This window comes from Aptenodytes patagonicus, chromosome 2, assembly GCF_965638725.1.
Source record: "Aptenodytes patagonicus chromosome 2, bAptPat1.pri.cur, whole genome shotgun sequence".
Taxonomy (NCBI): domain Eukaryota; kingdom Metazoa; phylum Chordata; class Aves; order Sphenisciformes; family Spheniscidae; genus Aptenodytes; species Aptenodytes patagonicus.
Window position 1 is genome coordinate 164528322 of NC_134950.1, and position 27642 is coordinate 164555963.

The following is a 27642-nucleotide window of genomic DNA, read 5'->3' on the forward strand; positions in this document are numbered from 1 at the left end:
GTAAGTTTATTAATGACTAATCTGATTTATATCTAGTTTGAAATAAATCTTCACAAGGAAAATGGGTCATTTCTTCTGTGGAGGTACACTTTAAATGGTATTGGGTATATTCTACGTATCTGAATTGAACAAATTTGAAATAGTTATTTTTGCAACAGCACTGTGTACTGGAAAGCATAATATGAAGTCAGTAAGTGGAGGGCATTACAGCATTGTAAGACTGGTAGGTAAAGAGGTGAGAATTTATAATTTTACTGGTAGGTAAAGAGGTCTGTAGAATAGTATTGAATAGAAAATAACCTTCTACTGTTTTTGTTTTATCGTAAGTATTATTTTAGAATGCGTTCCATGGAAAACACTATGATTAGAGGTATTTAATTTTCATCATGAAGATATTGGTGGTCACTGTTACACGGCTCACTACATATTTCTAGGTGTTTTAAGAGATTTTTCTAAAATGGCACTGAAAAATGCAAAGCACCGTGATGGGTTTGGATGTATGTTCGTTCTTGGGTATTACGGCTTTTTTGCTGTCTTAAATTACATGGTACCACTAAGTATGTTGTTGTAGTGGTAGATGTTGGGGGAAAAAAAATCAGAAAGAGTCTTTTTCAAGGATTAGTTTTTGTTATGGTTTTTGTCTTTTTAATGAGGGGAGCTGTATTTTGAACAGCTTAAATTTTGTTCACAACCCTAAAATTACATTAAATGTTAAAATGCAAATCCAGGTTTGTGCATTTGCAATTGCAGTAGATTTCATAAAGCGTTAAGCAGCTAAACACAGTCAGCGGTAATTTAGTGAGATACGACCCTTGCTGACATTGGGTTTCCTTTTGTTACAATGTACTTGCAGCTGTGTTGTTCAATTTTGAGGACTCAAGAATATGATGGAGAATTAGAACTTCCTGTTTCTGTCACAGTATATAATTATTGCCGTGGTTCTGATGTAAATGAACTGAATAGAACTTTCTCTTCAGTGTTGTGTGGTAATAGGCATTAATTAAAAGCCAAAATATAATTAATGCATCTCTTTGATGTAATTCATTTGTTCGTAGTATTGTGGAAATGTGTGTTTTTAATTAAGTTTATCTGACCAAGAATTCAAATGTTTCTGATCTACAATAAAACTTGGATTAAATTTCCAATTTAGTTCTTAACAATATGGTTCATGAATCATATACAGTTCATTTTGTTTTGCAAGACCGAATATTTCATATTCAGATTTAATATTCTATTAGCTTTTTAATCTTTTGAATGTACTTAATCACTAGAGAAGTGTATCTTCTTAAAAGGAAAATAGTTTTGTACGTCCCAAATAAGAGTAGGTAGTTTTAGTTGTTGATTAAATATTTTCAGCATGTTTGAGATCTTGAATTTTGACCCCTAGCCAGCATGTTGCCTCCCTTACAGATTGACGTAAAGATTGTTTCTACGACACACAGATTTTCTTTGTGTTGCTATACAGATTTTCTTTGAGTTGCCATATTAGAAGAAGTTACTTACTATGCATTATGAATTTTAGAAATATAGTGAAACTGTAAATAAAATTCAGTGAAACTTTTAACTTTATCTTGCTAAAATGGAACATTCCTTGATATTAAAAAAATGCGGCTAGCATAGTAAAGTTAAATTTAGTTAAATTTCCTATTGCCACAAGCCTGCTGATGTAGTTGCTGACTAGTGTGACAGCACTTAGTAAAAACATGAGATTTCAACAGAGAACTGATTAATAAACTATAGTGCTCTTGATAAAACAAAATCGGACTTCAGTCTTGCCATTTCTGCCCGGTGGAAGTTGCTGCAGGCTCAAGGAGTGGGATTCATCCAACCGCAGATATCTGCAGTATTAAAGATCTGCTGTAGTCACCTTGAGGTTCCCATGAGAGTAGTAGAGGCACGTAGGGTGAGGCTAATCTGACATCTTCCATCCCATGTGGTGAGTTGCCTTCTGCAAGCACTCGTTTCCCTTTGCTGACCATGCAGGGAGTCCAGGGTGGTTCAGCACAGGTCGAGAGTGATGTGTGTTTTGGAGGAGTCACCCCAGGAATGTGTTTGGGTAGGTGTATCAAACCTCTGTTTCTGTGGAAGTTTGCTTGCTTTCTTTCCGCCCATTTCTGACTTGGTGCAGTTGTGCCCATGTTGTGTCATGAATATTATGCCCTTACATCGTGGATGTGAACAAGGACTCCGTCCATCACTGGGTTCACAGGTGCAGAAGGTTTCTGCTCAACACTATTCTCCTGTTAGAGGTTGGTTGTCTGTGTGATGACCATCTAACTGAAGTCAAGCAAAAAACTGGGATAGCAAAATCTTCCCATGTAAGCTGTTTAATCAAGCGTACTCACTTTAACCCAAGTGCACGCGAGCAGTTGCTGGCACTAGCAGTTCAGCTGGAGTATTTTTTGGAAGCACCTTGGCAGGGGTTAGGACAATGATGGGAAGCTGAAAACACAGAGGTAATCTTCTGGCCACTAAGCAGTTTGTAGGCTGTGTGTCTACATACCCCCTTGTGCGGACAAAACTGTAAAGTGGTGGGGTTTTTTGGTTTTGTTTTGTTTTTTAAGGTGCCGTATTGTCCATATTCCCTTTCTCATGCAGGCATAGCGAAACTCCTAGAAAGCAGATTTATATTGAATCCCACCATGTCCACACTGTGTACCACTTGGACAATGTTGGCATTTTTAAAGAGCAACTTTTATGCATAATAAGGCTTTTAGATCGCTGACACACTTTTTCTTTTGGATCTATTGTGCCAGTTCGAATACTGAGCTATCTGAGCAGCTGTAGGTTACTGCCTACCCAGCTCTGCGAGCAGAAGGCGTCATACGAGCTTTTCCTCATCTGCTCGAGGGTAGGCGAGATGTTGGTTGATACTCACCTTCATCAGCAGATTGAACTAAGCTGGCTGTGCATTACATGGATTAGGGAGGTCTTGCCCATGATCCTCTGGCCCGAAATCAGTTGAGGGCTAGCCCTATGTTCAGTCAGCTTGCTGTTAGCAAAATACCTATTTACAGTCTGAGATGAATATACGTTTTGATGAGTTGATTTCAAAGAAACTGTTTCCCACACATTCTTGATGGAGAACATTTCATTTCAGAAAAAATCCACATTTTGCAAAGCTATCTTGTTTTTCTTAATGTTTATTATTGTATAGACCAGTATTCAAATGCGTAAATGTTTGGGCTTGCCCATGTGAGCAGTTACGCATGTGTGAATAATCGGGACTATTAGTATACATGAGGTTATTCCGTATCATCTGTGTGATTCTACTGCTGAATGTCATTCTCGAGAAGGTAAACCTATACTTTTTATCTGTTTTGCTTCTCATCTTGGTATTCATTATTTCTTACTCTCACAAACTTAGAATTAGGAAAACGTGTTATCCTTTAAGTATTCTAATTTGTGAATTTAGAATGAAGTTATTTATTTTTATGCCTATCTCCTGCAGTCTTTACTCAGGGTTCGAGGAAGTATTCCACAGATTTTAATGTGTATGAGGAACTTGAGCATTTTTTTTTCTTGTCCGTCTTAGCACGTTCTTCTTGTTTTGCCATATTTCTTGTGACAGAGTTATACGATATCTCACCGTGATGGGAACTATATAAATAGGGATAATAATCAATTAGTTAAAAAGAGTTTGTAGGTGCACCATATGGATGCGTATTACTACATGTATATAATAACGTATTAAAATTTGATACCACAGCATAACATGAGAACACTGGGGTGAAAAAACCTTAGTAGTGGGGTTTTATAATGGTTTATTTGTGGCAAACTTGCAGGACAGAGGTACTTTGTTATTACCATGGCTGTTTTTCTTTTCTTTTTTTTTTAATGGTTTATTTATATTTCTTCTGTTTCACGTGCTTCTCAGACTAGTTGTTGCTGTGATTGTCAGTAGTTTAGACTCAAAAGTCAACCAAGGCCACCAGTTCCTTCAAAATGTGATTTGAAGTGTAAAAGGGGATGTTACCATCTCAAACTACTGTCTCCGTTTGATGCAATAAAATTCAGGGATATAATTTGTTGTTGTTATGATTGCTTGCTTTCAATTTATATTATGCTTTGTTTATAAAACTCATTTTGTTGTACTTAACCATCAGTTTGAGGTTAATACTTGTTTCAGTGTATGTTTCAATGAGAACCTAAAAATTTCCCACCTTCCTCTCACTCAGTGAACTAATTGACTACTTAAGTTAACATACAAATGCCTATGCCTGCATGTGCTTTGCTTTTCAGATTATTTTTTTGTTGCTTGCTTTTTTCTTTTTTTTTCTTTTTTCTTTTTTTTATGTTGCGAAGTTTTATACATCTATTTTCTCACCTGCCGTATCCTAGGGGGCTTGGAGTACCAATAATACAGTCAGCCCACCTTCCTGGTCCCCAGACATTTCAGAAGGTCGGGACATTTTTAAATCCAGACAGCTTCCTGGCAGTGCCATTTGGAGCATCAAAGTGGTAAATAATTTGAATTTATTTTCATGTATCCGTTGCTATCTTTCTGCTGTAGACACGAGTGATGAAATTCTGTATCTCACAACTGAATGAATCTTCCATTGTATTACTGTTTAGGGCCTTTAAAAATTACTGAAACTCTGGAGCTTTCAGTTTAAAAACTGTATGCTTTCCAGAGTGTACAGTATGATGGCATTGCCCTGATTTTCAATGGCAAAGAATAGCTTGTATTACCAATTTTTTGTGTGTGTTTAGTACTTCACTTTTTGTGGTTGGCTTTAAGTAGCTGTCAAAATAAATAACCTGAGAAGGAAAATGTCCTTAAGACTGGCAGTAAGGTAAGCCAGGCACAGAAAGGAGCAGAGATCTGAAGGGTGGCTTGAATTTGTTGCTGTGGAGAAATCTTGCAGAGTGGATTCAAAGTGACGTCGTTTTTAGCTTATGGGGGAATAAATAACAACTTTCCTTCCTGATTAGATGGACCAAAGCTTGTAACCACAGTGACATTTACCATTAAAAACACCTAAAGAAACTAAGTGGAATTACTATTTTTAAATAAAGGCAGAAAAGCTAAATGATGGAACTCTGACAAATAGCTGTAGCTTCCCAATGATTTATTTTCATCCCACTTTAACTCTCGTGCTAATTTTATTTTAATTTGACATTAGCTTAGCTTTTGCTGCTTCAAGCATTAATTTTCAGCTTAATATTCAGCATTAACATTGATACAAGTATGTGCTTATTCCTGTTACTAGTTGTGTGAAAATAACAATACTGATACCTGGTCTGAAACAGACAAAATGAGAAACATGCCAGAAGAGTTTATGTCTTAAAAAATTGACACTTGTATGTCCTGTGTGTGCACATGTATTAACTCCATATATATGTAAGGACAACATTTTTTGTTTCACCTTAGTACATATAAATAATTCAGCCATCAGTAGCATCCTTCCTTTCACTTCCTAAAATAGCATTGCGTTATATTACCTCGTTGTGTAAGAGTAAGTCAATTTAATTTCTCTTTCCATTAATAGATGGGTGTTAATAAAATTTTAACATTGGGATGCTTGGATTCTCCCTTCAATTATGACCATAAACTTCTATATCTTCTTGAAAATAGGAGTTGGCATATTTGAAAAATACTGTTGGTAATATTGAGCCCATAGTGCTGCTTTCCATCCAGGGAACTCCTGTCTCTGTCAGTAGAGACTGTTCATGTCTGTTGGCGACACCGTCCCCAAGGAACTTTGTGGTTCCGTCAACATTGTTTTATTGAGTAGATGTTTTGTCTTGGTATTAAAAGTAGTTTCCAGCAAACGTTTGGATACACACACCGTATCTAGATACTTTGTGGATGGAGTTAGGCTGTATTAGGAGCCGAGATTATTCACAAATTTGAAATGCAATAAATAATCCCATTGCTTATTTCATAGTAGGAAAGGTGCTTATTTGAGTATATACCATAATTATCATCATTTATACAGATCAGAGTCTCTGAAACATGTTGTAAAGGTGTCTGACATACCAGCCAGAACTCGGGGACATTGTCAATATATTCTTTTTCTATCTGGAAAAATATTAAGGAGGATTAGGGATCCTCTTTGTGTTTAGTTCATTTAGAAATTAAAAAAAAGATTAAATTCAAACTAAATCACAATATTAATACGAGGTAATTATTATTAAAAACATACTTTTCCACAGTTAATTGTAGTTGAACATACTGTGAATACTCCAGAGCACACAACACTGCAACTGTACGTCTGCAGCTAAAATAAGGAAGGGGGAAAAAGAAGCTGTCTAAAAATAAGTGGATATTTTGTAAGAAAAATATCATTTTATGGGAAGTGTTGATCTGAGTGTAATTGATATAACTAATATAAAAAGCTCTCTCTATATCTGCTAAATTAAGAGAGTTTGGTGGAGCCAGCTCCTGCTTCGCTTTGGGAGCAGGATTGAGTCCTAATAAATTCCAGTGTTTGCTTGATTATTCATAGCATAAGAAAAGCATTTATGATCGCAAGTAATCAAGTGTCCAGACCCTATTCAGAAGTCCCATGACTGAGCTGACTGTTTAAAAAGAAAAGAAAAATGAATCATAGAATAGAGGATACTTATTTTGGATACTTCGCAACTGTGGAAAAAAATTACATTTCCATATTTCCAGTTATTCCTGAGCAGAAAATAAACATTTCTGGTTTTGGCTGCTTTCTCACTGGTGATAAAGGTGATCATATTATGTCATGTAAGTAGTTAAAGGTATTTCACGATGACTTATGCAGTGACTTAATGACTATGGCCTAGTGTGCTCGTATTCACTTGAAATCATAGGGTGGTTTTTTACTTACGTTTTTCGCTAGATGCAATGAACAAGTTTGAATCCCATATAACAAAAGAACTTCAGGTTGCATTTAAATTCTTATCTTATATTGAATAGGGCCGTGGATCAGGATTCCCAGGGAAGCGGAGGCCACGTGGTGCAGGACTTTCAGGAAGAGGTGGCAGAGGTAGATCAAAACTGAAAAATGGAGTTGGGACTGTAGTCATTCCAGGGGTAAGAACACTTATTTTTAAGTCACGTTGCAGTCTGTTAATGTAATATAATTTTATTCAGCTGTAATTCTTGTATAAAACCAAAGAGCACTAAAAAGCAGAGATATTTGATAAAGCCTGGCTACTAGTAAGTGTTTGTGATGGAGAACTAGAACACTGTAGCTCGGTGGACCTGAAGCAATTTTATGCTGCTCTTGCCACTTAAAGGGACAACTGTTGGGAGTCTTAGAGCACTCCTTCCATTTCCTCGGGTGGAAAATGCTGGAACAACACAGAAGAGGAAAGTAAGGCTTGTGCATAAGAATGTAACAGCAGCCGTAGCAGATCAGACCAGCGGTGGTTCTACCCAGGGGACCAAAACTGAGTGCTGGGGGTAGAGTGCAGAAACAGAAGAGGCCTAGAGAAGGAGACACTTCAACAGTTTGTGGCTTGGGGACTTGCTGAACAGGAGGTGGTATCTTTGTCTTGGGCAGCCTGTGTCAGAGCTTTCTTGCATGCATTTATCTATTCACTTCTAAAAACTTTTGGAAACCTTGTTAACCTTTTTTAGTTCTACAGCTCATCAGCCTGTTGTTTTAAATTGCTGCCTGCTGGTTTCATTGCCTGCTCCTTAGTGCTCTTACAGAAGAGGCAGTGGAGAGTTGTTTTCTATTCACCTCCTCCATCCATGCCCCTCAGTTTCTATAGCTCTCCATCATTTCTCCTCCTTTTCCTTCCATTCTTTCCTTGCTAGTCTGGAGAATCCCAGTATTTTGAGTTGTTCCTTGTATGGAAGCTATTCCATATTTTTGATCATCCTTGTCAGTTGTTTTGTCATGTTCATTTTTTTTTACTTTTTGGACTTTCATCTACCTTTTTATAGCCCAGCACTCAGCTTTATGAAGTTCTTGTGCAGTTCTTCACAGTTGTGTTTCATTTTTTAGTACTCTGAATATCTTAATACTGTTGGCAAGCTTTCTCGTCTTGCTCCTTGCTTGATTTTTCAGATTGCACACAAGTGTGTTGAACACCACGGCCTGTTAGCAGACATCCCTATCAGATTTCCACTAGTGCTGTTCTCCCACATAGAAAACTGATAATTTATTCTACTCTATTTTGTGTCTTGTGTCAATATAGGGACCATTCCTCTAATTCTATGTCAGTTTACCTTTTTTTAAGGAGCATTGGTGAAGGACTTTGCCAAAAGAATTTGGTAACGAAGTAAGTTATGTCAGTCAGATTTCCCTGTCCCCAGGCTTGCTGACGCCTTCAGAGAGCTTTGATAGATCCTGATTTACCATAATTAAAGCTTCCTTGACTCTTTAACAAAATATAATACATATCAATGTGGCTGTAAGTTCTCCGTTACGATCATAGAATCATCAAGGTTGGAAAAGACCTCTAAGATCATCGAGTCCAACCATCAACCCAACGCCACCATGCCCACTAAACCATGTCCCTAAGTGCTTCATCTAGTCGTCTTTTAAATACTTCCAGGGACAGGGACTCAACCACTTCCCTGGGCAGCCTGGTCCAATGTTTAACCACTCTTTCAGTAAAGACATTTTTCCTTCATGTCCAGTCTAAACCTCCCCTGGCGCAACTTGAGGCCATTTCCTCTTGTCCTATCGCTTGTTACTTGGGAGAAGAGACCGACACCCACCTCGCTACAACCTCCTTTCAGGGAGTTGTAGAGAGCGACGAGGTCTCCCCTCAGCCTCCTTTTCTGCAGGCTAAACAACCCCAGTTCCCTCAGCCGCTCCTCATCAGACTTGTTCTCCAGACCCCTCACCAGCCTCGTTGCCCTTCTCTGGACACGCTCCAGCACCTCAACGTCCTTCTTGTAGTGAGGGGCCCAAAACTGAACACAGTATTTGAGGTGTGGCCTCACCAGTGCCGAGTACAGGGGCACGATCACTTCCCTCCTCCTGCTGGCCACACTAGTTCTGATACAGGCCAGGATGCCATTGGCCTTCTTGGCCGCCTGGGCACACTGCCGGCTCATGTTCAGCCGTCTGTCGACCAACACCCCCAGGTCCTTTTCCGCCAGGCAGCTTTCCAGCCACTCTTCCCCAAGCTTGTAGCGCTGCATGGGGTTGTTATGGCCGAAGTGCAGGACCCGGCACTTGGCCTTGTTGAATCTCATACAGTTGGCCTCGGCCTGGAGGTATTTAAAAGACGTGTAGATGAGGCACTTAGGGACATGGTTTAGTGGGCATGGTGGTGTTGGGTCGATGGTTGGACTCGATGATCTTAGAGGTCTTTTCCAACCTCAATGATCCTGTGATTCTGTGATCAATCCAGCCTGTCCAGGTCCCTCTGCAGAACCTTCCTACCCTCGAGCAGATCAACACTCCCGCCCAACTTGGTGTCGTCTGCAAACTTACTGAGGGTGCACTCGATCCCCTCATCCAGATCATTGATAAAGATATTGAACAAGACCAGCCCCAGTACTGAGCCCTGGGGAACACTGCTCGTGACTGGCTGCCAACTGGATGTAACTCCATTCACCACAACTCTCTGGGCCCGGCCATCCAGCCAGTTTTTTACCCAGCGAAGAGTACACCTGTGTAAGCCATGAGACTTAGGAACTCATCAAATGTCAGATATTCTGTAGGATGGTACACAGCTTCCCCCAGAAACCTTTGAGAAAATGGTAGTTACATTTGCCCTCTCCCATTCCTACAGCACTGAAGTGATTCTAAGCAAGTTGTTGCTCACTGCAATTGATAGTTAAGCTATTTCATACTTGAAGTCCTTTTAAAACTCTTAAATCTTACACAGTCCTGGTCTGCTCCTCATAAGAAGAGGGATTTTGGTGTGAAAAACTGTTGGAAATCTGGACTGCAAAAAATTAATAGGTTTTTTTTCTGCTAGGGACTTGGCTTCTTTGAACATTCCTTTTAAAGTTTGATTATCAGTCAGCCCTGCAGATTTTGAGAGGCATCCTGTTTCTCATGTTCAGAGAAGGGCTTACTCATTTTTATGTCTTTATGAAGTAATTCCTCAGACTCTCTTTAGAGCTGCTTTTTTGTGTTCTTACATACAATCTGAATTTATATAGCATTGTGCCGCTTTTTGCTGCCTATATAATAATTTCTTGGAATACTCTGGTATTTGTGATCTGGGAAAGAAATAAACATCTCTATCATTGTTCCCTTTTAAAGCTTTGGATGGTCAAGATTTGTGAGCAAATACATAATTTTAAACATATGGGATGAATTCCACTCAAGCTAGTCATAGGTATCTTATTGAATTGGAGGCATTCACATAATTATTTAGTCCTCAGTACAGGAAAGACACGGACCTGTTGGAGCGGGTCCAGAGGAGGGCCACAAAAATGATCAGAGGGATGGAACACCTCTCCTATGAGGAAAGGCTGAGAGTTGGGGTTGTTCAGCCTAGAGAAGAGAAGGCTTTGGGGAGACCTTATTGCAGCCTATCAGTACTTCAAGGGGGCTTAATAAAAAAAGATGAGGACAGAACTTTTAGTAGGGCATGTGGCAATAGGAGAAGGAGTACTGGTTTTAAACTAAAAGAGTAGATTTAGGTTGGACGTTAGGAAGAAATTCTTCACTCTGAGGGTGGTGAAACACTGGCCCAGGTTGCCCAGAGAGGTGGTGGATGCCCCATCCCTGGAAACATTCCAGGTCAGGTTGGACGGGGGCTCTGAGCCACCTGATCTAGTTGAGGATGTCCCTGCTCACTGCAGGGGGGGTTGGACTAGATGACCTTTAGAGGTCCCTTCCAACCCAAACTAATCTGATTCTATGTTACAAAGTACAAATTTGTACTTCAAGGGAAGCTGAGTTTTATAGAACAAAACTCTTAAAAATTTTTGTAACTGAACAGAGGATATTGAGTTAGGTACATTGCTATAAATACAAAAAGGACATCACTCTCCACAATTTCCTATAGAAATTTGATCCTGTGACTCGTCAAGTAAATGGCAGCTTCAGAGTTCTTGAGCAGAGATGTGGCTGTCTTGTGACAGAGTAGATGAAGGTAGCAATACCAAGAGACCAGCCTTTTGCCACATAAATGTTTGAAATGGGAATATTTTCAGCGCCTTTGCACAAACTGATTCTTACTCAGCATGGGATCATGACCAGTGGACAACTACGCAAATTTGGAAATATCCTGGTATATCTTGGGGACGGGGAAGAAGGTGACTACAGATTAACCCAAGCTGGGTCCCGGCTGGCATTAATCAGGCATCAAAATTGCAGTGATTCAGTCCTTCAAATTCTGCTCTTTTGAATATGCAAGCAATTCCAAGAACTTTGTGGCACCTGTGGAAATACATGTAAGGTAAAAGCTCTCCCTGAACGTATCAAGAGGTGTTTTGGGTGTTTTTTGGTTAATTAGTTAGTTACAGCTGCAGTGCTCTCAACCATACAGTAATTAAAATGCATTAACAATGTACTCCCTTTTTAGCTGTTTCTCAGTAGACACTGATTTTCAGCAACAGTGTATCAGAAGGATTCCTGTAGCTGTTGTAACGGTATTTACATTTGTCTCTAGAATGATGTTTGGACTTGTAAAATATTTAAATTATTATTTAAACAAAACTACCTGTGTAAGACTTAAACTATATTTAAAATAACCCACATTTATAAAATTAAAACAGCTGGTAAACAAAGTTACATTTCTCTATCATGCATTTGTTCTTTTATATAGAACTGTGTGCTCTTACCTTCCAAACTTCCATGGCTGCTACTGGTTCAGAGAGTAAATAGTTCGGCCTGTTAATTTAAATTCATGGATGGCAAATTCTGCATAGCAAGATTTGCATGAAAGTCAGAACACAGTTAAAGTCTCTTGTCTTCTTTTTCTTCCTGAGAAGCTATATGTACATGTATACACTGAATTCATAAAGGCCAGGTCAGGGTAACAATTGCTTGATCAAAAGGAGAAGGACTGTCTGCAGTAAGAGCTTATGGATTGAGATCAAACCAGCCATTTCAAGTTCAGTGCAAGTTTTTACGGGCAGGGTAGATAAGCCTCATAAAGAAACTGCTTACAGAGAGTATCTTAACTATTGAAACTTCAGAAGTCTTGCTTATTCCTCTAACATACTTGGAACATTAGCTAAACCACATTTTAGGCAATATGGGACAAATTACGTTTCTGCAATTGCTCTTTGAATTAATACTCAAAAGTATGTTGTTGCAATTAACTTTTTGATGAGAACAACTTCAGTATTTATATGTAGGGAACAGAGCAGACTGGTCACGATATGACAGTTTCTGCTTAGTGACTTTTTTTTTCTTAGACCACCTTTTTCCTTCCATTTCCATTTTGAAGTGCAATGGGGTAATGTGTAAAGGTGAACAAAGGAGAGGAAGAGAATGTGTCTGTAAAACTGAAATAGTGACGATGCTTGTACTGACGCAAAAATGTGAATTAATGTAATAATTTCTGATGAAGGTAGCTCTTTATGAAAGTTCATACTGTATGAATAAATATTTGCAAAACTTGTATTCTCTGGTACTATTAAAAATTAATATATTTAGAAAATAAGTTTCATCTTGTCTCATGTCTTAGAAAATGTGATGTGCTTGCTATTTATGTGGTGTGTTTTTTTAATAGGTCACAACTATGGATATTTCATCTAACAAAGATGAGGAAGAAAACTCGATGCATAATACAGTTGTCCTCTTCTCTAACAGTGACAAGTTCACTCTCCATCAGGTTAGGATAGTAGTTACTGTGTTTTCATTTTGTTTCTCTGCTTTTAATTAGAAAAAAGTAAACGAATGTCCTTGTTAGGAGTCAAATTCTGCAGCAAGCTGGTTGGATTTTACAGTTACATGTTTTCAGAATTTAGTGTCTGGCATGTGTTGAAAATCTGCTGTTTTCTGTCATTTCAGGATATGTGCGTAGTTTGTGGGAGTTTTGGCCAAGGTGCTGAGGGCAGGTTGCTTGCCTGTTCTCAGTGTGGTCAGTGTTACCATCCATACTGTGTCAGTATTAAGGTGAGTGCTTTTGTTACATAAAAAAATTACTTGATTACACTTTTTTCATACTGTATTTTAATAGCACTTTGCTGCCTTTGGTCTTGTGGTAATTAGGGGAGTCATTAACTTGTTAGATATTCATCAGCTAATGTGACCATTATTTGTATGCAACTTGTGAAAGACTTTAATTAAATGTCATTTTATAGTATGCATTGCCTCAAGAGAAATTAACCTTTTTGTAATTTCACAACCATAAATAGCACTGATTATCCAGCAGTTGGTTAAAATAACAGTTTGAAATATAAGCTTAAAACCTAAATACAAGCAGAATTAAAAACAAAGAAAAAAAATTATACTGCATCTTCATTTACTAGGGGTATAAGGTTTAGTTGATTCAGTTTGCCTGTTGGCTGTCAGAAGTGACAGCAGTTGGAGTGGTTGATTAATACATTTTACATTCATTAATCTAGGAGAGAATGTGTGAAAATTAAATTTGAATGGTATGAGATGACTTAGCAAGCACATAATAAGCTATTTACTGCAATATAAACACCATACACCCTTTATTATATAAGTACATCTATGTAAAAGCGGGATTTTTTTAAACATGTCACAAAACTTTATTTTAAATGTACTTTACTAAATGCCATATGCGTATTTCATGCAACTATAATTTGGCTTTGCATTTATATACTACTCTTACATTATATATTCATTACAATAAATTAGTTGTTTGCTTCAGATGACTAAAACCCCAGCACTGGTTATCGCGATAATTAGGAAAGATACAGGATTTGTGGTGACCTGAATCCTGGCTTTACTACATAGCTGAAAAAAAGCAGCCATGTGTTCTCTTTCTTCCCTACAGAACCAGCTACTCCTGTAAGGAGTAAACTGTCCTACATGTAGATCCAGTGCAGTATCTATTCTCTGGTATGCTAGTTTATCTGAAGAAATAATGTTCTGGAACAGTATCAGCCATCAGTAGTTACAGTTCCTTTCTGTTTAATCCATTCCCATTTATTGAAGCTTCAGAGTCTAATTCATAAACAGCTACTTGTGATGTAGTAGTGTGCACAGAAGAGCATCCTGTGCTCCACTAGCCAGACCTTAATTTATACAACGATCGCACTTCATAGAGCAGTTTTCAAATAATTTTCACCTTGCCATTTGCAGATCACTAAAGTGGTGCTTAGCAAAGGTTGGAGGTGCCTGGAGTGCACAGTGTGTGAAGCCTGCGGGAAAGCGACAGATCCAGGAAGACTGCTTCTCTGTGATGACTGTGACATCAGCTACCACACGTACTGCTTAGATCCACCCCTGCAGACAGTTCCAAAGGGAGGCTGGAAGTGCAAATGGTGCGTTTGGTTCTGGGGTCAGAAATACTGACTGCTGGCCTCTTTTGTTTCTTTTTGTCACTTCGTATTTGCAATGTCAATTGAACTATAATAGTGTTTTAATTGTATTTGTCAGGTGTATTAAACAAAGGAAACAAAATACTTTTGAATTGTTTCATTCAATTACCAGTTTAGTAGGGAAACTGTTATCTCCTTTAATACTTGGTTTTTAGCATGAAGAAACAGTAAGTAGAGATGGACAAAATTTTTCTTTTGAAACTCTTGGCCAAAAAAAAATCCAATTTACATTCATTGGAACGTTCATTCCAGCGTTCAGTTGGAAAAATGAATGGGTACTTCAACAAATTGTTCTCAAAATAAAGCGCTCTGAAAACCATTCATGTTACTTGGGTGAAACACAGACTAGAAGACTAGACCTCTCACATGGTTAAGTCTCCATATCTCAAAGTGAATGGCAACTGGAAGCAGGAACTCCTTTGACCTGTTGAGCTGCTACAAACACCCATCTGCCTGTTTTTGCAGATTGAAAGGACTTCTTACTTAGGAACTTCCTTTAAAAAGTATAAAAAATGTTGGTAATTTTCAAAATCTAAATAATAAATTTTCATTCAATTAAAGTACTGTTCGACCTGAAATGAGTTTTCCTCTCCCTCCCCCGAAGTGGTTAGTGAACTAAAACTTAATTACATATCCAGTTCTAAGTAGGAGGGTTTTAAAGCCACAAAATAATCTTCCTGTGAACTGAAAGTAATCAATCATTTTGTCTGTTCTGCAGGTGTGTTTGGTGCAGACACTGTGGAGCAACTTCTCCAGGTTTAAGATGTGAATGGCAAAATAATTACACACAGTGTGCTCCCTGCGCAAGTTTGTCTACCTGCCCAATCTGCTATCGCACTTACAGGGATGAAGAGCTTATAATTCAGTGTAGACAATGTGATCGGTAAGGATTTCTAATATTTACAGGTTTTTCCTGTTTAAGGCTTATTTTAATTTTTTTCCCCTAATGTAAAAGCATAAAGATGAAGGGAATGGTCTTGTGGTAAAGAGCACTGGATTGAGTCTCATAAGTCTCTTATTACTTCATTCCTAGTTGTACCACAGACTTAATTATACAACTCTGGGCAAATTCATTAATCACTGTGTGCCTCATTTTCCCTCTCTGTAAAAATAAAACTAATTTACCTCGCAAGACTATTGTTGTGAGGCTAAATCTAGATTACATTGTATGAAGTAAGTAGTTAAAATGATTGCAATATAGGGAGAAAATTATGATACTAAGGCATATTTGCTTCCAGGACATTGTTTTATAGAGATTTCCTTCCTGTGAAGGGAAATAGGTAATCTGATACTGTATATACAGTATTTAACACACACCACTGTAGGGGAATGCTATATATGGAGAACCTGATTCATCATTTCTCCCTAGAAGAATTTAAACTAAACAAGTATTTTACATTTACTTGGACCATATACTGATATTTGGGTCTCCTAAAACACCACATATTTCCTTTAAATTGTATTTTTTCCCCCACTTAATTTCTAGATGGATGCATGCAATCTGTCAGAACTTAAACACAGAGGAGGAAGTGGAAAACATAGCTGATATGGGTTTTGACTGTACCATTTGTAGGCCATACATACCACCAACAAACGGTAAGAAGACAATTGAAACCAATGGCAGGATTGCACACTGCAATAAATAGGTTTGGGAATGTGTTACGGTTCTTTTCTCTGGTGGAGATTTGGCTCATGGCAGAAGTAAGATTTTTCATGTTAATTTTAAGGGCCCTTCTGGAAGTGTCCTCAGCTCTTTCGCACCCTCTAGTGATTGGCTGCAAGGCCAAAGAAAACCTAGCAGAGGGAATTCTGGATAGATTATTGAAGATAATTTGGGTAAATGACTAAAGCATTTGGTATTGAAAGGGTAAAAGGCATCTCACTTTGTCAAGTGGAAGGAAGAAAGCCCAGTTCTCTGAAGTTCTTAACTGCAGAAGAATCTGAAAATCAATTCTAAGCAGAAAAACTTTCTGTATTTCAGTACTTTAAGGCTGTCTGAAGCAGCAGTAGCTGTGACAACAATCTGTATAAGCATTTTTCCCATCCTCCCTCATGTTTTATTAATGCCATTCCCTCAGCTCTCCCAGTATTGAAGACCAGCGCTTCCCTCCCTAGCTGCTGTCTTTAAAAGAATTCACCATACTTTCCTGCTCAGGAGTTGCCACTTTCTTGTTAATATGTATAGTCCCTTCTGATGAACTTTGCTCTTCTCCACACATGTTATCAGTGAATATATATATACCAACTTCCTCATTAGGCTGTATAACATAGTTCTATAGCAGTGGTACTTCAGGAGCTGAGGTTACTGCAGTTTCCTCTTTAAGCACAGCTACAGCATCTGGTTCTGTGGGATGGTACTGGTTAATGTCACTGTGAGTGGCCTGTCAGCAATTAGATTGGCCTGTTACGTGATTTATGGTCTTGCTACAAGGGTGGTATCCCAGGTCTGTTTTTTCTGCATGTCAACTCACAGGAGTTTCTGCTTCAGTCTGCTACTTCAACAGAGCATTGACACCTATACCTAGAGGAATAGCATGTTGAGGTATTCACATTAACCCTTTCTTGGGATATCATGAGAGTATGGTAGGAGGAAGGTACAAGAACTAAGCAAATGTTTCAAGAAATATCCGTATCCACCGAGATGATGGCAGTAAGATTGGCTTTCCTGATCCAAGACTGAAGATACCATGAGGCATGTGTTTGAGAGTTCTGCCAAGAAAAGTTCAACAGAGCATCTAATGTCCCTTTACGCTGGCATGTCCTCACAACAGCGTGGCAGTAATTGTAACTTACTGAGGTGACATTGGGGGTTTATATACTCCCTCGTCAACTACACATGGTTGTGAAACTCTCCCAAGTATCCCACTTTTATCACTATTAGAAATAAGAATGACTTATGCTTATGTATTTCTACAGGTCACTTCATTTTTGAGATCTGCTTTCACAAATTCAAAAAGAAAGTTTTTGTAAGTGGGAAAAACAAGAAACTTGCAGATATAACACAGACTTTTGTTTATTTTGATAATAAGCTTTGGGCATTTAAAACAAAAAGGTCCAAGTAAGAAATACTGCCTCTTCCTTTCTCTTTCAAGCTGGCTGAGCTACCTTTTAAAGATAATCAAAGCCCATAATATGTGAGATGGAACAACTTCACAAGATGGTATCAGAGATGTTTCACTTCCGGGCCTAAGCTGGCCCCTGAGTTAGTCCTTCCTGCACACCTTCATGAAGTTGTGTTGTTTAGGTTTGTCTTACGAGGAATAGGAACAAGTCCTGCAAGACCTGTTAGGGAGTTCCCAAGCTTTCTTTGCAGGGTTTTTTCACCTTTTTTTACAAGACAAGTTCCTCTTATTCTTTCATGTTTTGACTCAGTATATGTAATACCTCTTTAACGTGTGTACATTTGCACAGTTGCATGTCTGAATATGTCATTTGATGCATGTTCATAGAAATACTTGCATGTACTTTTATATTAAATGTTTCGGTCTTTCATTAATTCTTCTACAACTCCTTTGAAAATTTTCTGTAGTTTTTTGTTTCAAGGTGAGAACAATTAGTGTTTGATAAACTTAGAGAAACAAATGTTAGTTAACAGTAGAAAGCTTCTTAAAATGCACCATATTGCGGGATTCTTTTTGGGATGGTTCTTGCCCTTTCCATTTGATGTATCACAGATGTGTTGCAAGTATTATTACAAGCTTTTTAACTACCTTTTTTCTAGAAGAAGCAAGAGACCCTCAACCTAGTAAATTACCAATACATTGCAGGTTTACTGTTGGTAAAGAGTAAATATTTCCACCATGTAGGTATTGAGAAAGAGCTTCCATTTTTCTTGCTTCAGAAAATGGAAACTTATATTTGTAACAGCTCTTCCCTATCTCATCTTAAGAACATCAGATGCATACCTGATAATCTTACAAAGTCATCTTCTTCAGGAAACAGAAATAAAAGATAGGTTTTTTCTGCTTGAACATACATAAGTATCAAAAGCTAGAATGTGGTAAGATTTGGTCCATAAACCTTCATTACTAGATTCTTTTGAAATAATCATCTCTGACCAGTGTTTCATCAGGTTCCTTTTAGTATGGTCTCAAGTTATAATATATGTCCCCCAGCGTATTGCTGTGCCTTGTAGAAAATTTTTTCTAATTTAGATTGCTTGTATATTATAATGACTGGGTACTAGCAGCTGCTCTAGGTAGCAGCAGCTTTTCTTCTGTGCTGCAATTCCTGCACGTTCAGGAGAGGTGTGTGCATCTCTCATCTACGTTCACTCCCAGACAAGCGATTCTCGACCATCTACCCATCACTTCTGCCTTTCTGTCATTTGCCCTTGTATGTCATATGTCCCATCTGCAAATTTCATCCCTTCCTCACTCCCATCCTCTCTCCATCCACATAACTCCAGCTTCCTCCTCTCTTAGTGCTGTTTTTCTTTCTCTGCCGGAGGCAAAGGGACCAGCTCTGCCTGGTTTTCTTTAGCTAGTTACAACTGATCTGGTAACAGTTTCTGGTAGCTGCCAGTGTGCGTGTATTCCTCCTGTGGCTCAAGTAAGCATGCCCACAGAGGCAGTGAGGAGTTCATATCACTTACTAATTCAGAGATGCTCAATACTGCCAGTGATACGCATATTATGGCTGGGAGCCTTTGTTGTACAGTTTTCTTGAAACTGAGTTAAATTTTTCTTCATTCTGAAACTTAATTCTATGTACTTTACAAATACAGGATACAAAAGCAACATAATACTATGTGTTAAAAAATTAACTTTTGAATTTTTTTATTATTTAGCACGTTTATTATGTCAACTCTTATGGTCTTGTAAGTTACTGTATTTACAAAGAAATCCCTGCGTCATGCACACAGTTATGCAGGCATCCAATAGTGCTCTGTTAGTGTTGTGTTTCTACATCAACCATGTTGCTCTGTCCCTTATGCTGACTTAATTTATTCCTAGAATTGTTCTTTTCTATTAGAGCCTTACAAATGGCAGCTCCCTTTCTTTTTGAAACTCTGATTCTTCTCATTGTGTTGTATTCTGTGCAATTATTTGTTTTCAACTGAAGCTACTAAATGCTGTATGATATTCAGCATGTTTAAACCCTTTTGCAAATAAGCGTAATAATTTTGGTTAAGCTTCAGCTAAGTGCCTCAGAAAGCACTTTTTTGTTCAATTTTAATTTTTTTTCCCCCTTGAACAGTCTTTCTCTAACAGTACTCTGTTTCTCTGATATCCACTTTATTGATTTTATTCCTTAATCTGCACTCTAATTAGCTCCTTTCCTGCAAGTCTGTTTGATACTGTCTTCAAACACTGTTTGTGCAGCTTTTGTGAGTTGGTCTCTGAAGGCCTCACCTCTGTCTCTGTCAGCTTGTTTATTTGACTATTTCAACTCTATTCAGTCTCCAAAGCTAAAATTGTTCACAATCTGACCTGGACCAGAAGAATGCTCCCTGTTGTTTGACTTTTAAATAAGGATTTCAAATTCCCATTCACAGCTGTCTTTCTGAATTTTTTGTTTACCTTAGATTCCAATTCAAGAATTGTTATCTCTGTCTTAAAACATCTTGTAAATTATAACCAATTAAATGAACAGATGACATCTTATTCCACTTTGAGTATTTCTTACAATCTGCCTTTCTTCTGTTGTTTCAAGTCAGTGATTTTGAGTTTCTTCCATCCTGCAGCTTGTCCCATATTTTTTTGTTTCCCTCCAGCTCAGTGTCTCTTTCAAAATCTCATTTTCAATTTCTTGTCTTCCTTGTCTTTTCCTTCCATTCCCGTGTATCAGTTTTTCAGGAATTCTCATAGGCTGCTTTCATCTGCTAATTGCATGGAATACTGGTTTTTTGTAGGTTATATACTTTAGTTACACCTTACATAAAACTTTGAAAGGACCATAGTTTTTGAAGGCAGACTTTCGCTTTCCTTAAATTTTTTTATATGCTTAGACACCATCCTCTAGATTTTGTATTCATTATTGTATTTAGCAAAGAATTTGTGTGTTACTTGGAAGCTTTTGTGCTTTTCCTAGTCTTGCCCCCGACTTGCATATTGTCAGCAGCAGCTCACGTACAGTGGTCTGACATGTCTGAGAAACACTGAACCTCCCACACGTGCTTTGCCTCAGTGGTCTCATCTCGTGCGGCAGATGCAAAGTAAATACTCCAGATGTTTGTCTGAGAAATTCAGCATGGATAAGATTTCTAGGCAAAAAAAGTGTGGATAAACTTGACTATATGGTAATGCTAACTGTGCCAAACTAACAGGTCTTCTGATTCTAGTTCTCAGTGTTTGTGAGATAGAAGCTTCTAATTTTTACTTTACTTGCTCTGTCTACGTAATCTCTGTAAAGTCACTACTAATACTAAAAGTCTAGTCTGCACATCACAGGTTAGTGAAGTGTGATTATACGGTTATAGTAATTAAGGCAGATGGGAAGAGCATTTTTACCCACAACAAGAGTAGCCTAGTGTTGTAGGACATTGTGATCATTATTTGTTCCACTGCTTCCCTGAAGCACACAAGCTGTAGTTTTTAAATAGAGTTTCTGCTGTTCCATTTATCAATATTCTTATCTTGAATAAGAATTACCCTATCTAACTTCAACAAGTCATGTATCATCTGTTCTCAGATATATCGGCCTTATTTTGTTTCTCGTATGTGTTGTATGAGAGACCTGACAGCATAGACACAGCTGGAATCTTGTGTGCAAAGCTGTTGGAGTGTGCCTGCCCCTCCTTGGGGAAATAGGACAGTGCTCGATGCCCAATTCACAAAGCCTTCCCATTTTTCACACTTAGGTCAGCAAAATCTGGACGTCATGACTAGTGTAGAGCTTACTTTCCGATCCAGTAGATCCAGTGTATGCATTTGCCCTTGGTCCAGTAGAAGGAGGTCGTTTGCCATCGAGTTCAGTGCTGTTCTAATGCCATTCTTGGCTCTAGGAAGTTGGAGGACTTCAGTTTGTATTAGGCTTGTTTTGTAGTCACATCTTCTGTGGCGCTGAAAAGCACTTTATTTTAAAGGTGCTAGTGAATGTTGCCAACAGTATAAATTAGGGAGTTTAACAGAACTGTTTGAAGGAAAATTAATTGATAGTTTCAGTTTAAATCAAGTCACCATTTTTAAAAGTTGAAATGATTTTCCTTATATTTTTCAGTGCCTTCTTTGGACTGTTGTGATTCATCAGTTGGAACTCAGATTATTTCAAAATCAAAAGAACTAGGTAAAGAATATAAATGCTTAATCTTTGATCATTTAGCATATTTTAAGGGTATATTTTTACATGAGACAAAAATTCCTTTTTCTATGATTTTATAACACACAGCCATTAACTATCCTTCAGTTACCGCAGCATGCTTTTCATTTTTTTTCTCATTCTCTCTTCTTTCTTCTCCTTTGCCTGCCATACCTGCAGTATAATAATTACTTTAAATTATGCTTTAATCCTGCAGACTTAGTTGCTTGCCTTAATATTAGCAGTGATAACACAGTGGGGCTGAGTCAAGCATGTACACAAATGTTTACAGGCTCGAGCTGTGGGAGGACACAACTTTTCTGTATTTGTCTGGTTTGCGCTAGGAATTTATAATCTTGACAATACTCACAAGTCACTTTATATAATGATAGTACCCAACAGCTTCCATCATGTTAGGACAGCTTCCATCATGTCAGAATTTTTTTCCATTTGATACCGCACAAATGTAGTTCTGAGAGAAGGTTCTCCCTTCAAATCTTCAGTCTGAAAAAGACTATGCATTTTTTCTAAAGCAAACACTCTTTTTTAGTTCAACGTAAGAAAAGTCATCATTGTGTTTGGAACCAGCTGTGTTTTGAGGTGTGAGATGTTACATAAGAAAATATTTTTGGTTAAAGGGAACAAAAGTTATAATGTTTATATGTTTTCAAAAACTGTGTTATCAAATCATTATTTAATTGGCTCCAAAGAGCAGAAGCATCATTGCAGCCTCTTCGTTATTTGGTAATTCCCTGAAAGTTCCCAAACCCCCACTTGCAGGGCCCCAGCACAGGTGACAGCGCCTTTCTACATGGTGAATTAAGGAATGTTAGAGTTTATTGGTAGACTCAATTGTCATGTAACAGCTTGAGGAAGAAGCAGTCTTGCAGGTCTTGGGAGACTTGGGTTCTACCCATGATTTCCAGTTTGATCTTGAGCAGCTCACTTGATAGAAATTGGTTTTTGTCTGCCTGTAAAATAGGGCTAATAACTTTCCTGAGTTAGCAAGAGTTCTGGGAGGCTTAAGGTCATTAATAAGATGAAGGTACAGTGCTGAGGGCTGGATGAGGGCCTTGGCCTTGGCAGGGACCCAAAGTAAGACTTGCACAGTTTTCTGTGAGTGCCAGGGATACAGAAATACCCTGCAAGGCACCAGTTTCCATAATCAAGTCGTTCTTTCTAACGAGTCCTTGATGAAAGTTGTTTTGTAGCAATATAATGGATTGTTGCTGGGTTTGACATCAGAGACTGAATTACAAAGCTGTAACTGTAATGTGTAAGACAGTATCAGATATCTCTGTTTTATTTATACCAATTTCCTCACTCATGAATCAGCTCCATACATGCAGATTATTAACTCTTAAAACTGCTATTCCTAAAAATCTAAAACTTGTAAATTAAAGAGCTTTATATTGCTGTTATGATTCATTTAACTTTTATAGACCCACCGAAGACATACACCCAGGATGGAGTCTGCTTGACAGAATCGGGCATGTCTCAGTTACAGAGCCTAACTGTTACAGTACCGAGAAGAAAACGGACGAAACCAAAGCTTAAACTGAAGATTATAAATCAGAACAGTGTGGCTGTGCTTCAGACACCCCCAGATGCCCAGTCAGAACACTCAAGAGATGGGGAGATGGATGACAGTAGAGGTAGCAGTCTGCTTTTGGCATGTCTTGTATTTTGAAGTGTTGCAGTACATGTGTGTATTGCAGATATCCCTGGGAGTTTTCATTATACTGATACTCATATGTTGGGTACAGAATGCTTTATGGAAATTACTTGAACAATAGTCATGGCTCGTTGCCCATTTCAGGGATTTTTCTTGTTGTTCCGTTATGGGTCATCCATCCTATAGGAAACTCACCTTTCTAAGGCTGGCAACAGTGGAAATACAAGTTGCCTTTTTGTCTAATCCTTGGGTTACCTGTGGGAAATATTGCGGACTCACTGAGTACAAGTGTATTTGAGGCTCTCAAATTTAGTGTAAGCGCTATTTGAAAGTGGTAATGTTGGCTCAGCAAAGCAACGTCTAGATCACTGTAAAGCTGGTATTTAAAACAAAGGGGAAAGTGGAGTAAAAAGCTCTTTGCTGAGAGTATTTCTTTTTTCTGAAAGAACTAAGGTGGGCTGACCTGAGAGTCAGAGGAAAAAAAACAATTTCCTTGTATTTCCGTAGACGAAATGAACGTTTTGTTTGTCCTCATCTCTGAAGTAGAATCTAATCAGAACTTGAGTTTGGAAGTGAATTCTGGGTGTTGCTCCAGTTGAAGTAGATGACGCTGTATGTACAGTCCTACTGAAGGATTTCAGGTTCCAGGATTGGGTATCCGTGTAGTATGGAGGGAGGGGAAGATTTAACAGTGTTTTTGTGGCCTCCAAGGCTGCTGAGAGATGAAAAGATCTGGGCTAACGCTTGCCTACCCAAACACATCCCTGTGTATGGGGATGACATTTCAGTCAATGGTAGAAGCCTTTGGGAGAGCTCCTTCTATCGCCAAGTCTAGACATGGAGCAAAGATCCATGTGTCCCAGGGCCACCAGTACTTGTTTCATCTGCTTCCCTCGCAGCTGAGCAAGCACAGCAGCCCCAGCCAGAGGAGAACAAAGGTTGGAGATGAGAGTGGGAAAAGCATGTAGGAGCAGCCAGCCCCACTCTTCAAATCCCCATCCTTCAACACTAGAAACAGCAGCCAGTATGGTGCAATACCATTGTCCTGTCCTCTTTGCCATGGTCTGGCTGTACATCCTGATAAGTGTGGTGGTAGAATAGGTGTTAATCCATGGCCTGGGGAAAGGCTTACTTAAATGGCAGGTGTGAAAGTCATTACATTAGTCATGCAGGTGTCTGTTACAAGAGGAACAGAGAAACATAGGCACCCCACCTCACCACAATCTAAAGTGCTTTCTGTTTATGCAACATTGCCTCGTTGTTAATCAGATTAAATGTCATAAGAAGCTTTTTTTAGATACAGAGAGTGTACTTGAGATAACTGGGTAGTTGAACCATCAGTGCAGTTTCAGTGTTAACTTGTTGATATAAGTATTGTTCCAGTTGTTTGGTTAGCACATTCTTACCACACTTCTGCTGTTGAATAGAAGTGTGTGGGGTTTTTATAATAGCTTCCCTTTATTTGTTTATAACCTTTAAAACAGTTAACTAGTTGTTTTTCTTTCATTTCCTTCAGTATTCACGGAGTTTGATATATTATCCTAGCATTACACTGACTCTTAAATTTCATCTCATACTTTCATATAGTCCATCAGGTGGGTTGTTGAAAGCAAAAAAGCTTTTGATTTTGGTTTGAAGGCATCAAGATAGAGAATTAACCACTTCCTTTGTTGTTCTTTTTCAGTGGTTAATCTTCTTTACTTTTACAGACATGTGCCTGTTTTCCATATAACTTTGTCTAACTTCATTATCTGCTCGTTGACTTTTATAGGTATCCGTTTTCAACTAGATAACAAGATCTATAAATGTAATACAGTATGAAAGGGAGAGCCAAAGCTTCCACAGACTTTAATTTCAGTTCTGATCACCTTTCGTTGCCTTTTTGAGAGTTAGAGTGCATTCATGTATGTGATGGTAACAGCACAGCAGGTACGCGGTAGATTGGCTGGATTTCCTAGAAACTCTACGTGGTATGAGCATCAGGATGAATAAAGGTGTGCCGCGGCTTTGATTGGAGCAACATAGTGTAGTAATTCCAGGCAAGCAGGAATAACCCTTACTTCGACTCTAAAGTTCCAGGTGGAAAAAAGGGGCTGTATTTGAGAAAACTGAGCTTGTGGCAATTTTGTTACCATCTCATCTATAGACTTTCATCAGGTTTGGCATTTCATCAGGTGTTCCACATTTTAAAGTCCACTTGAAAGTTCAGCTTGCTTTGGGAGCTTCAGCTTTGGTAGACTTAATGTGGCTCTTCTGCTACTATTTGTAGAGCTATGCTTCGTAAGTAAATGGGAAGGACCACTGTGGGGTTTAGCATCCAGCATACTGCTTTGTGTAGCAGGACACATTAGCGCTCAAGCAGGTTTCTCTTCTGCCAGAAGTTGACACATTGCAAAGACGGTTCACCCCTGCTCTTAAGGGGAGGAGGGAATTCTGTGGTGGTCAGTGGGGACTGCCTTTGCCAAGCCACCAGCTTTGTTGGTAGAACTCAGAAAAGTCTTCATTGATGGGAAAGTCTGGTCTGTGACCCAGCTTGTGAAAGAGCAAGGGTTATAGTTCTACCACAGCAGAAGTGGTATGAAAGAGTCCAGCTATGTCTGTTATAACAGTATTTCTCCCTCTTACAACTGTATGTCATTTTAGACCATAGAGAATTATACACTTAAATCCAAAGCAGGGAATCGGAATTCCAATATCTTTTCAGAGCCAAGAGTGTGTTTAACATGCTTCAAAAGCTTTACAATAAAATGAATATATAAGGTCATTATTATATTGACATTTTGGAGATATCAGAAACAGAATTAACTCACTCTCTCTTCAACACCAAAGGCTTTTTAATGCCATCATACTTTACATCTGGTTCTACCCAGCTTTCCACCAGAATATAAACTCAAACTCAAAATTACAGTCTTCATCTTCAAGGCTGAGTAATTCCTTTGGGCTGAATTTTCTACTATGTAAGTCAAACTCGTCTGCATAGATAAGTCTGCTTTCAGTCAGTCACACAGCTTAAGGTCAAGAACTCTCCAAACTAAGAGTCATTATACATTACCTTCCAAGTGCAGGCTGCAGTTTTTCAGTCTGTCTTCTCAATAAAAAAAAGCTTTACCAAACAAAACTTAGGAGGACAGTAAACAAAACGAAGTATATCTTGTGTGTTAAGTTGTATCCATATTACTTGATGTATGGCTAGAAATTGCTCCAACACTTAGAAAATGGCACAGGCTTCTGAAAGGGGCGACAAAAAAATTTCTCCGATTCACATATAGTAACTATAGCATTTATTCTCTGGTTTTGTGTAGACATCGTCTCGCAGGAAATGTATGTATATACTGGGTCTCTGTGTATAGATAGGGTGGGTTTCCCGAAAGTGTTTAGAGAGTATGAATATCTATCACCCTTTTGAAAAATCTGTCATTCTCAATTGGTTTCTCAGAAATCAGTCAGGTGTAGAAATTTTGGAAAAATATCTTTGTTCCCTTTTCCAGTTAAAGTTACCATTGCCTCTTTTCTGCAGAAGGTGATCTTATGGATTGTGATGGAAAATCAGATTCCAGCCCAGAACGGGAAGCTGTGGATGACGATACCAAAGTGGCAGAAGGAGCTGATGGGATTAAAAAAAGGAAGCGAAAACCATATAGACCTGGTAGGAGACAATAATTTACAGGATAGTGTGTCCCTTGTTTCTTTTAATAGGGTTTTTTCTGTAGAATTAAAAAAAAAAAAATTAGAACAGTATGGAATTCTGAAGTATTCTACTGCTAATTGTTGATCTTAGATTCCCCCCCCCCCCCCGTTCTGTTTAAAATAATTTTTAGTCCTCTTATCAAAATACATTTCCAAAGGTTGCTCCTCAGCAGTACGCCTGTTCTTAGTATGCTGTCAATTACTGGTTAGTAGTTCAAATCTATACCTTGTATTGATTCTTAACTTGATAGGAAAATGTACCATATTTATATAATTGATGAAGGCCAGTTTTGATGTGTGTGTATGTATGTATATATATCTGGCAATATCTGAACTTCAGAGAACTTTTTGCAGGTATCTTATTTTCTGAAATACTTGATAAGAGTAATTTACTAGATATTTGCAGACGACTTCTGGCAGTGAATTTTAATGAATTCAGTTATTGGATGAATGCATTTATTTTAATTTATTAGTGCAGTCGACTCTTAGTTCTGTGGATTAACTGTGTGTCCTGGGTGCAGAAACACTTGAGCTGTCTCCAGGCAAAAAAAGCTAGAGGTACCTAAGTGACTCCATAGGAAGTAGCTCTGATTCATTAGGGCTAAAACTGAACCCAAGGTAATAAGCTCTGCTGGGACACCGCCTGGCTTTTTGAAGAGCCCATGTATCACATACCTTG

General features: G+C 38.4%; 1 protein-coding gene across 15 annotated transcripts in view; it reads left to right on the top strand.

The window, feature by feature from the left end:
- KMT2C (lysine methyltransferase 2C) overlaps positions 1 to 27642 on the top strand; it is a 206061-nt gene that overhangs the window by 124858 nt on the left and 53561 nt on the right. For 12 of the 15 annotated variants that reach the window (XM_076331936.1, XM_076331942.1, XM_076331937.1 and 9 more), the window contains 10 exons: positions 4342 to 4461; positions 6893 to 7009; positions 12580 to 12681; positions 12861 to 12965; positions 14124 to 14305; positions 15081 to 15245; positions 15849 to 15958; positions 21524 to 21589; positions 23044 to 23256; positions 26794 to 26922. In XM_076331936.1, the coding sequence (XP_076188051.1) occupies positions 4342 to 4461; positions 6893 to 7009; positions 12580 to 12681; positions 12861 to 12965; positions 14124 to 14305; positions 15081 to 15245; positions 15849 to 15958; positions 21524 to 21589; positions 23044 to 23256; positions 26794 to 26922 (1309 nt within the window). The remainder of the gene's footprint in view (positions 1 to 4341; positions 4462 to 6892; positions 7010 to 12579; positions 12682 to 12860; positions 12966 to 14123; positions 14306 to 15080; positions 15246 to 15848; positions 15959 to 21523; positions 21590 to 23043; positions 23257 to 26793; positions 26923 to 27642) is intronic. The other 3 variants (XM_076331944.1, XM_076331946.1, XM_076331949.1) reach the window with 3 other exon arrangements.